General features: G+C 42.3%; 1 protein-coding gene across 2 annotated transcripts in view; it reads left to right on the forward strand.

Moving 5' to 3' along the window:
• The window catches only part of KIAA0907 (KIAA0907 ortholog), a 24,082-nt gene extending 13,335 nt beyond the window's left edge, over positions 1–10,747 (forward strand). The window contains exons 9-14 of one of the 2 annotated variants that reach the window (XR_503637.1): positions 1,162–1,219; positions 1,455–1,708; positions 5,131–5,304; positions 6,358–6,442; positions 8,525–8,616; positions 9,461–10,747. Coding sequence is in view for 1 of the 2 variants with exons in the window: in XM_008048348.1 (XP_008046539.1) it covers positions 1,162–1,219; positions 1,455–1,708; positions 5,131–5,304; positions 6,330–6,442; positions 8,525–8,616; positions 9,461–9,660 (891 nt within the window). In the remaining variant the exon portion in view is untranslated. Of the gene's footprint in view, positions 1–1,161; positions 1,220–1,454; positions 1,709–5,130; positions 5,305–6,329; positions 6,443–8,524; positions 8,617–9,460 lie in introns of both variants that reach the window. The other variant, XM_008048348.1, reaches the window with a different exon arrangement.
• The last annotated feature ends 722 nt before the right edge of the window (positions 10,748–11,469 follow it).

An 11,469-nucleotide genomic window follows, 5' to 3' on the forward strand; every position in this document is an offset into this window, starting at 1 on the left:
CCCAAAGGCGCGGGATTACAGGCTGAGCCACCAAGCCCGGCCATAACTAAAAAATCACAGGATAGTTTTGTGTTTTTTTTTTTAATGATTATTACTTTTTTAGACAGGGTCTCATTTTGTCGCCCAGGCTAGAGTGCTGTGGTGCAATCCTGGCTTACTGCAGCCCCAACATCCTGAGACAGTCCTTCCACCTCAGCCTCCCAAGTAGCTGGAACTACAGAAGCGCCACCATGCCCAGCTAATTTTTTTGTGCTTTTTGTACAGACAAGGTCTCACTGTGTTGCCCAGGCTAGTCTCATACCTAGGCTCAAGTGATTCTCTTGCCTCATTTTCCTAAAGTGTTGGGATTATAGACGTGAGCCACCATGCCTGGTCAGGACTGTTTCTATAACACTTAAAGAAAATCAGTCCAGCTGGGCTCGGTGGTCCACTCATGGATTGCCTGAGCCCGTGGGTTCGAGACCCGCCTGGGCAACTTGGCGAGACCTCATCTCTACAATAAATAAAAAATCAGCTGGGCGTGGTAGCACGTGCCTGTAGTTCCAGCTACTTGGAAGGCTGAGGCGGAAGGATTGCTGGAGCCCAGCAGGTTGAGGCTGCAGTGGCCAGAAGCAGCCCCTGCACTCCAGTCTGGGTGACAGAGTGAGACTCCAACTCAAAAAAGAAAAGAAAAGAAAATCAGTCCAGTTTAGGGGGATTTAGGATTATAAATGCTTCTGATTCCCAAAACTTGACCTAGGAATGTATATATCTGCTTAAGAGTGTATAGGTGGCTCACGCTTGTAATCCCAGCACTTTGAGTGGCCAAGACTCACTTGATCCCAGGAGTTCATGACCAGTCTGGACAAACGTAGTAAGATCTTGTCTCCACAAAAAAAAATGAAAAAATAAGCCAGGTGTAGTGGCACGTACCTGTAGTCCCAGTTTCTTGGGATGCTGATGCAGAAGGATCTCCTGAACCCAGGAAGTGAGGCTTCAGTGAGCCATGATCGTGCCACTGCACTCCAGTCTGGATGACAGGCTCTTGGCACAAAAAAATATATATCTAGATTCAACAAGTCTAAATTTGATTGGAACATCAGTGAAAATGTTTTAATTTCAAATTGTTTAGTCCTAGAAGTATATACTCAGACCCTTAATTTGTTTTCCCCTCTCTTCCAGGTTCATGCTGAATACTCTAGATTTGTGAATCAGATTAATACTGCTGTACCTTTACCAGGTGTGTACGTCTGGAAGTGTTTAAGAATTATTTTGCTAGTGATATTTATGTGTAGCTATGATATTTGAGGCTAGACTAACTGTGCCAGGGCACTATTAATGTTCCCTTCAACTTAGGATAATTTGGAAAACCAATCGTGCCTCAGTATTTTCTTCCCTAGATATTAAGTTGAATATTCAGCTAAAATGTCTCATTCTGCTGCAGCTGATTAAACACTCTTTTTCTTCCCCCTCAGGCTATACACAACCCTCTGCTATAAGTAGTGTCCCTCCTCAACCACCATATTATCCATCCAATGGCTATCAGTCTGGTTACCCTGTTGTTCCCCCTCCTCAGCAGCCAGTTCAACCTCCCTACGGAGTACCAAGCATAGTGCCACCAGCTGTTTCATTGGCACCTGGAGTCTTGCCAGCATTACCTACTGGAGTCCCACCTGTGCCAACACAATACCCGATAACACAAGTGCAGCCTCCAGCTAGCACTGGACAGGTAGGATGCCAGAATGTGCATTGTGAAATACTAAATTTAGAGAAAACTGGGGAAAGGGAGATGTGGTGGTGTTTCAGAAATAAATTGTGTAATGTGGAATATTTTTCTTCTATTCTGTGTTCCTACCACCAATCTATCTGAATATTTTACAATTGTGTGTGTATGTCATCCTAAAGTTTATAGTTAATTTGACAAGTCTTGCCACTACATTTTTTTAAAGTCATGCCTCTCTTCTAGCATATGGTGGTTGCTTTGGCCTTTTTTTGCTTGCATTATCATAACACCAATCTAAAGTAAGAGTAGAGCTATAATTGAGCCGGGCGCGGTGGCTCATGCCTGTAAGCCCAGCCCTTGGGTAAGTTGAGGTGAGAGGACTGCCTGAGCCCATGGGTTAGAGACCAGCCTGGGCAACATGGTGAGACCTTGTCTCTAAAATATGTCAAAAAATTTGCTAGGTATGGTGGTGTGTGCCTGTAGTTCTGTTTACTTGGAAGGTTGAAGCGGAAGTATTGCCTGAGCCCAGCAGGTCGGGGCTGTGGTGGCCGTAAGCATGCCACTGCATTTCAGCTTATGTGATAGAATGATATTCCAACTCAAAAAAAAGTAGTATACAAGCAGTTAGCAATGGTTTACAGATAATTGCTTATGTGATTATCCATTCAAATAAAGCAGGGTGGTCAGCAGACTTGCTATAAGGAGCCAGATGGTAAATATTTTAGGCTTTGTGGGCCATACAGTCTCTGTCCCAACTACTTCACTCTCTTGTAGTATAAAAGCAGCCACAGATGATGCCTAAATTAATTAGTATGACTATACTCCATTAGAATTTTTTTTGCAAAATCAAGACCAGGCGCAGTGGCTTGTGCTTATAATCCCAGCACTTTGAGAGGCTATGGTGGGAAGATTACTAGAAGCCAGGAGTTTGAGATTAGCCTGGGCAGCATAGTGAGACCCTGCCTCTACAAAATAAATTAACCAGGCAAGGTGGCAAATAACTGTAGTCGCAGTCCCTCAGGAGACTGAGGTGGGAGGACAGCTTGAACCTAGGAGTTGGAGGCTGCAGTGAACTATAATTCTGTCACTGCACTCCAGCCTGGTGATAGAGTGAGACCTTGTTTCTAAACAAACCCACACAGGTCACAGGGCACTGTCAGAGTTCGCTGTATCATTGGCTATGCTTTGCTTATCCTTGCCTTTGTACTGTTAAAGTCTGCAAGGAGAAGGGGCCTACTTACGCCATACCTCTCAGTGATCAGTACTGAGTTAGCACTTCGAGGGAAACATACCACATACAGGTGTTCCTAAGCTAAGAGATAGATGAACTCCCAAACCTAAGGATTACAAATGGTGGTGTGTTCTTTCATAATTCTGAAAAGAGTAGATGTTTCACTAATCTTGATGGATTATGTACAAGCCTTGGAGGCAGTGGAGAGACTAATGAGAGCATGGTAACGGATTTATGGCAGGCTCTTCTCTGTGGGCCTCTCATAGTGTACCCATGCCAGAGTAAACTACAGCCTCGAACCATGGCCCAGCCTCCTTAACCTATGGGCTGTGAGCACTGAAGGGGGTTGCATAGTGCATAACAAAAAGGGCTTATCACCTACATTCTGTTGGCAAATTAGCCAAAATTGTCTTACCTTTTTATATACAGATAGCACTGTAGTTCCCTAGTGTTTGAGCTTTCTTTAGTCCTTGTAATTAGGAAGCAATATGGTAGAGTGGTTAAGAGCAAGGTAGGGGGTTGGGTGTGGTGGCTCACACCTATAATCCCAGCACTTTGGGAGGCCAAGGCATTGCTTAAGCCCAGGAGTTCCAGACCAGCCTAGGCAACATAGCGAAACCTCATCTCTACAAAAAATAGAATAAAATTAGTCGGTCGTGGTGGTGCACACCTGTAGTCCCAGCTACTCAGGTTGCTTAGGCAGAAGAATCACCTGCACCCAGGAGGTCGAGGCTGCTTTGAGCAGGGATCATCATGATCATGCCACTGCACTCCAGCCTGGGTAACAGAGTGAGATCCTGACTGAAAAAAAGGAGTAAGAGGTTAGAGTTAGATTGCCAGGGTTTGTTGTGCTTTCCCATTTTTCAACTTGTCATCTTGGACATAACTTGACCTATCTAGTCTTTTGTTTTCCTTAGATATAAAATGGTCATGATGATAAGAAATCTCAAAAGTGTAAGGATTAAGTAGGAAGAACCAGCCAGTCAAAGGTTATTTGTTTGTTACTATTACTACAGTCAGGCACTACATAACATTTTGGACTGCAGTGAACTATATATACAGTGGTGATCCTGTAAGATTATGATACCATATTTTTATAGCACCTTGTCTATGTTGAGATGTATTTAGATATACAATACTAACCATTGTGTAACAGTATTCAGAACCATAACATGCTGTACACGTTAATAACCTAGGAGCAACAGGCCATACATACTATATAGCTTAAGTGTGGTAGGCTATCTCATGTAGGTTTGTCTAATTGCATTGTAATATTTGCTCAATGACAAAATTGCCTCAAGACGCATTTGTTAAGAGTATATCCCCCTCATTACACAACGCATGACTGTAGTGATTCTTTTCCTTCAGACTTGTTTATTTTTCTCTAATAGATACTGTCTCTTGTTCACTCCTTATCCCTTTTGGATCAATGTCTTCAAACATTAGTCAGACTTTTGATATCGCAACTTACTAATAACCATGGAAGTGGTAAATGAAGTTGCCTCTGCCACAAGCATTGGTAGCATTTATGATACAGAATGCTAATCACTTTGATTAAGGGCTTTAAAATAAGAAAGTTGTTGCTTGATGACTTCTTTTTTTTTTGAGTTGGAGTCTCATTCGGTCTCCCAGACTGGAGTGCAGTGGCCGCTCCCAGCCACTGCAGCCTCGCCTGCTGGGCTCCAGCAATCCTTCTGCCTCAGCCTTCCCAGTGGCCGGAATTACAGGCACGCGCTACCACGCCCGGCTGATTTTTTGATTTATTGTAGAGATGAGGTCTCGCCAAGTTGCCCAGACGGGTCTCGAACCCGCGGGCTCAGGCAATCCACTCACCTCAGCCTCCCAAAGGCGCGGGATTACAGGCTGAGCCACTGAGCCCGGCTTGCTTGATGACTTCTAAATGAAGTGAGTAGCTGGAGTTTTTATTGTTAATGATCATGCTTGTTTCTAGTAGCCCAAATGCACAGCAGATTTTTCCTCAAAATTCTAAGCACTGTATATAGTCAGTCTCTTGTTACCCTGGGATGAAGGTGGAACGGCTAGGTGCTACTGTTACCAAATTATACTTGAAGGAAAATAAGAACCTAAAGAGGAAGATTCTTCTTGCTACATATTGATCATTAAAGTGTATTGTAATCATTGTTTATTCCTTGGGCATTCTCACACTTTTTTCCTCCTTGGTTTGTTTTGGTCCCAGAGTCCGATGAGTGGTCCTTTTATTCCTGCTGCTCCTGTCAAAACTGCCTTGCCTGCTGGCCCCCAGCCCCAGCCCCAGCCCCAGCCCCCACTCCCAAGTCAGCCCCAGGCACAGAAGAGGCGATTTACAGAGGAGCTACCAGATGAACGGGAATCTGGACTTCTTGGATACCAGGTTAAATAAAATGCCCCGTCTTCCTTTCTTCATCTTATCCTCCTACTGTATTCTCCCTTTAAAGAAAGATAAAGTCACATCTATATCACCCAGTCTCCCGGTGGTAGGATTTCTGCTTTCCGGAATCCATTTAGGTTAGATTTTTTTTATCCTTTTCAACAGATCTTGAAAGCCTCTAATATTTCTTACTTTGCTACACATCTCACCCAAAGCTATCATTCAACCAATATGTGCTTTGTATTTGTTTATTATTTTTTGAGTCAGGGTCTTACTGTCACGCAGACCCAAGTTCAGTGGGACACTCATGGCCACTGTAACCTGGACCTCGTGGGCTCACGTGATCCTTCTGCTCAGCCTCCTGAGAAGCTGGGACTATAGGTGCAGGTCCCCATGCCTGGCTAATTTTTTGTTTGTTTGTTTTTTGTTTTTGTAGAGATGAGGTCTTACTATGTTGCCTAGGCTGATCTCAAACTCCTGGGCTCCTGTCTCAGCCTCACAAATTCCTGGGATTTCAGGCATGAGCCACTGTGCCTAGACATGGTTTGCATTTAAAACCATGGCTTTCAATTGCCTATTTGCCTCCTCCACCAAAAAAGAGGATGGTTTCTCCAGCGCCACTGCCCCCACCCAAGAAATGGAGTTGTTCTATGTATACATACCATTGTTAGCAGTCACTGACGTAGGTTTTAGAAGATAATTAAAAGTTGTTGTGCACATTTTGCCAGAATCTTTGAAACATTCTTTAAACCAAAGCATCTTTACAGTTTATAGCTAGGTTTATACAAACCAGTTGAGCTATGGACAGTCAGTGGAAAGCAGGTAGACAGAACATAGCATCCCTGACCCAGACCTACAGAGAAAAAGATCACTGCTTTTGATTACTGAAAATCCCCAAGAGCTGTGTAGTACAGTTTAATTTATTGCAATTTGTCAGAAAGATGAGGCACTTGACAGTTACATTAAGGAGCTAAAGTCAATGCAGCAGTTGTAGATTTGCTAATGCCACTGTATTTTTCTGCTCATAGCATGGACCCATTCATATGACTAATTTAGGTACAGGCTTCTCCAGTCAGAATGAGATTGAAGGTGCAGGATCGAAGCCGGCAAGTTCCTCAGGCAAAGAGAGAGAGAGGGACAGGTAAGTTGAAGTAATTATCTGGTACATTCAGATGTTGTTTGTTTATACCATCATTTAGAGTGATAATCATTGCTAGGAGCTTAAGTATTCTGAAACTGAAATGAAATCTTTGAATCAGATAAGCTTCTGTTTGTTGTCATTGATGCAGTAATGGAAAATATAATGATAGGCCTTTCATAGTCTTAAAAGCAGTTGTACTCAGCTTTGTATAACTCATTGTTTACTTATTCAGACATCTTCCTTTACCTTTTTGTGTGTGTGCGCGCGTGTGTGTGTGTGTGTGTGTGTGTGTGTGTGGAGTCTCACTGTCACCCAGGCTGGAATGCAGTGGCACACTCACAACCACTGCAGCCTCAACCTGCTGGACTCAGGTGATCCTTCCACCTCAGCCTTCTAAGTGGTTGAAACCACAAGCATGTACCATGACACCCTGCTAATTTAAAAAAAAAATTTACTTATTGTAGAGATGAGGTCTTGCCAAGTTGCCCAAGCTGGTTTCAAACCCCTGGGCTCAGGCAATCCTCTTGCTTCCACTTCCCAAAGTGCTGGGATTACAGATGTGAGCCACCATGCCTGTCATCTTCCTTTTCTTTCATTGTAAAGAAATGAATGAGCCGGGCTCGGTGGCTCAGCCTGTAATCACAGCGCTTTGGGAGGCTGAGGTGAGTGGATTGCCTGAGCCCGCAGGTTTGAGACCCGCCTGGGCAACTTGGTGAGACTTCATCTCTACAATAAATTTTAAAAAATTAGCCGGGTATGATAGCGCGCAACTGTAGTTCCAGCTACTTGGAATGCTGAGGCGGAAGGATCACTGGAGCCCAGCAGGTTGAGGCTGCGGTGGCCGGGAGCAGCCACTGCACTGCAGTCTGGGCGACAGAGTCAGACTCCAACTCAAAAAAAAAAAAAAAAAAAAAATTCATGGCCATTTCCTTAAGGATAAGTACTAACAGAAGCGTTATACAATTGAACTATTTTTGCTACTTTGGGATCATAAAATATAATAGATGGAGGTAAATGAATGGGAGTCCAGCTTTCATAAGAGGGAGCTGACTTTTCCCTACAACAGTTATTCTGTTGGCGTGGCATCACTGTGTAGACTGGACAGGCTTTATAATAGCTTGAAACAGGGTAGGAGGAAAAGTGCGGAAGGGATTGAAATGAATGGTTAAAATGAACTTGAGTCCAGGCTCAGTGGCTCAGCCTTTAATCCCAGCACGTTGGGAGGCCAAGGCGAGTGGATTGTCTGAGCCCACGGGTTCAAGACCAACTCGGGCAACTTGGCGAGACCTCATCTTTACAATAAATCAAAAAATAACTGGGCATGGTAGCGCACACCTGTAGTTAGGACTACTTGGAAGGCTGAGGTGGAAGGATCACGAGCCCAGCAGGTTGAGGCTGCGATGGCTGGAGCGTGCCACTACACTCCAGTCTGGGCGACAGAGTGAGACTCCAACTCAAAAAAAAAAAAAAAAAAAAAAAAAAATGAACTTGAAGGCCTGTCTGCTGACTTCATTATCATACTACTTATCTACTGCATTAGTTAAAAATAGAATTTGACATACAAGTTTGGCAAAATTTAGTTAGTTAAAAGGTAAAATAATATTTGTACTTTTCCTCAAATGTAAGAAGAGATTTACTTCTTAAGTAACACTCATTACAAAATATGCATTGGGTTCTTTTTTTTTTTTGAATCGGAGTCTCACTTTGTCACCCAGGTTGGAGTGCAGTGGCAATCTCACGGCCACCACAGCCTTGACCTGCTGGGCTCAGGTGATCCTTCCACTTCAGCCTTTTAAATATCTGGAACTACAGGTGCATACCACCACATCTGTCTAATTTTTTGATTTATCGTAGAGACAAGATCTTGCCAAGGTGCCCAGGCTGGTCTCGAATTCCTGGGCTCAGGCAATCCTCTCACTTCCACCTCCCAAAATGCTGGGATTATAGGCATGAGCCACGTGTCCTACCAGGGTTCTTTTTTCTTATTGTAACTATAAATTTACTAATAGAAGGTTTTTGTCTTGGTTTTTTTTTAAAAATTGAATTTGTCTGAAAGAAAATGTCATTTTTTTCTTTCAACAGGCAGTTGATGCCTCCACCAGCCTTTCCAGTGACTGGAATAAAAACAGAGTCTGATGAAAGGAATGGGTCTGGACCCTTAACAGGGAGCCACGGTGAGTAAGGTGCAGCTGGGGGAACAGGGGAGTTATCAAGACTGGTCTAAAGCTGTTAGCTTCCTGACCTGATATTCATTCAGGTGTTTAATCTAGCGTCTGTAATCTACTGGCTAATGCAAATACTCTTTTTTTTTTATTTTATTTATATGGACAGCCTTTTATTTTCAACCAACGTGTGTCTAGAAAAAGAGTCAATCAACTTATATTGTATACATAGCATCAGTGACATTAAAACCCTAGGAAATACTAATGATTGGTAGGTCATTTAAAAATTCTGTTGCTTATGTTGTCTAAATACTTGGAGGTAATCCGGTACAGACTTAAAGATGGATTTTGCTTTGTATTGGGAGCTGAGCCTCTCCTCTCATAGCTCTGTTGGTGGTTTTATGAAAAATGTTGCTTTTAGCATCCCAGAATTCTAAGTCCTATAGAGATGCAAGTAGTCATTTTTGTTCTTGGCATATAGTCATTATAAAAATAAGCAGAAGAAAATACATTATTTTCTTTTCTTCTTTTCTTTTAACTCTTTAAAAGGTGAAATATTAGCCATCAGAGACTCACATGCTAACTTTTCTTTTTTTTTCTTCTTTTCTTTTTTTTGTGTTTCTTTTTTCTTTCTCTGTTTTCTTACATGGTTCTGGTGGATTCACATTTGCTGATGCTGGTGCTGTTTTTCGTGTGATCTTCATCGTTTTTGGGTGACCATTGACCCTGTGACCTCAAAATGGTGTCCAACTAACCACTTAAAATTAACATCTTTTTTTTTATTAACGAATTTATGGTATTATCTTTTTTTTTCCCCTGGTGGGAATGGGGTTGGGGTTTTTTTTCTCTATTCTAGATTATCCAGCCAAGAAGATGAAAACTACAGAGAAGGGATTTGGCTTGGTGGCTTATGCTGCAGATTCATCTGATGAAGAGGAGGAACATGGAGGTCATAAAAATGCAAGTAGTTTTCCACAGGGCTGGAGTTTGGGATATCAATACCCTTCGTCACAACCACGAGCCAAACAACAGATGCCATTCTGGATGGCCCCGTAGGAAACAGTGGAACAGAGTTTTGACCCTCAATGACTCTTCTTAGCAATAATGCATGCATTTGATTTAACAAGACTCTGGGGCCTGTACTTGGAATCATCTTGGACCTTTGCAGAAAGAAGTTAGAGATCCAGTGTTCCCTTTTTTAAAGGAATTCTATTCTTTTTAAAATGTCCTTACTTTCTGCAGTGGCATAGCATCTGTTAAAATTTACGTAGAAACACAAATTCATCTCAAAGGCTTTTTAACAGTTGGTGAAATGTGCTTGTTCAACAGAGCATCCTAACAGGGTCATTCCCATATACATTTAATCTGGTCCAGCCTTTTCCAAATGAATAGCCCCAGCTCTGTCATAAAAGTTTTAATTTGTATTTTACTACTGTTTGCTGTTTTGATAATTACTGGTTATAAACAAAGCCTTACTATTTATTAGTGGGGAAATGGTTTTAAGACCATCCTTTCTTTTCAGTACTTAATTCTAAGGGATCCTCGTTTCTATTTCATTTTGGATTCTTTGAGTTTTGGAAAATGCCACTTTACTAATTTAAAACTGTTGGATATAGCTGGGTCCTGGATAGGAAAATGAAGTTATTTTTTCATTGTGTCTTTTTATTGGGATAATTCAGAGCTGGCACCGTCAGGCACATTTGTCTCAAATAGCCATTGCTGTTTTTATTGCCCTTCTAAGCTCCTTGTCTTCAGCTGGGTCAGAGAAAACTACTGACAAAAAACTGGTCAGAACTCATCACAGAAATGAAACACAATTGTCTGTCTCTCTCAGAACTGGTTGCAACTAAAAGAGAGATCTGACAACTCGCAATAGGATGGTGGACTTAGTGACTGAAATTGCAACTTGTCCTTTTTCTTGGCATTACAGTTTTGCCAAAAGAACTTTTTTGTATCAAATATTGATGTGTGAAAGTGAAGGAGCTAGTCTGCCGAACCAGGAGTAGTTTGAGATACTGAACTGTCATTTTTGCACATTTAAATACTTTGCAGGCTGGCTTTGTATAAACTTATCCTCTGGTTTCCTATATGTTGTAAATATTTAGACCATAATTTCGTTATAAATAAATGTATAAATATTCTGCTTGCAGTTTCTCTTTTCTTTATCCTCCATGACCCTCCATACACCAAATTTCATAAACTTTTTTACTCAAAGCATAATGCAATTAGATCACCAGTTCTACGAGTTTTATTTATTCTTTTTTTAAATTTTTTGAGTTAGGGTCTCTGTTTCCCAGGCTGGAGTGCAGTGTTACAAGCGCTGCTCACCATAGCCTCAACTTTCTGGGCTCAAGTGATCCTCCCACCTCATCCTCCCTAGTAGCTGGGACTATAGCCACACTCCACCATGCCCAGCTAATGTTTTTATTTCTTGTAGCAACAAGGTCTTGCTATGTCGCATAGGCTGGAGGTTTTATAATTTTGCAGTTCGCCCTTAAAGCCCAGATGAAATTTTTAAGGATTATTATGCTGGATATTTTCCATTTTCATACTTTAGTCCTCCTTTATTTGATTTGATTTGATTTGATTTTGAGTTGGCGTCGGACTCTGTTGCCCAGGCTGGAATGCAGTGGCACACTCACGGCCACCCCAGCATCGACTTGCTGGGCTCCAGCAATCCTTCTGCCTCATCCTTCCCAAAGTACTGGGATTACAGGCTGAGCCACTGAGTCCCGCCAACCCTTCTTTATTTAACAGAGTGGCTGAAAGGGCTCAGTGTAACTGGGCTCAGTGTAGCCAGGCTGGGTGGCTCAGCCTGTAATCTCGTGCTTTGGGAGGCTGAGGTGAGTGGATTGCCTGAGCCCG

Source organism: Carlito syrichta, unplaced genomic scaffold (assembly GCF_000164805.1).
Source record: "Carlito syrichta isolate Samal-C Ts95f unplaced genomic scaffold, Tarsius_syrichta-2.0.1 Scaffold123367, whole genome shotgun sequence".
NCBI lineage: Eukaryota > Metazoa > Chordata > Mammalia > Primates > Tarsiidae > Carlito > Carlito syrichta.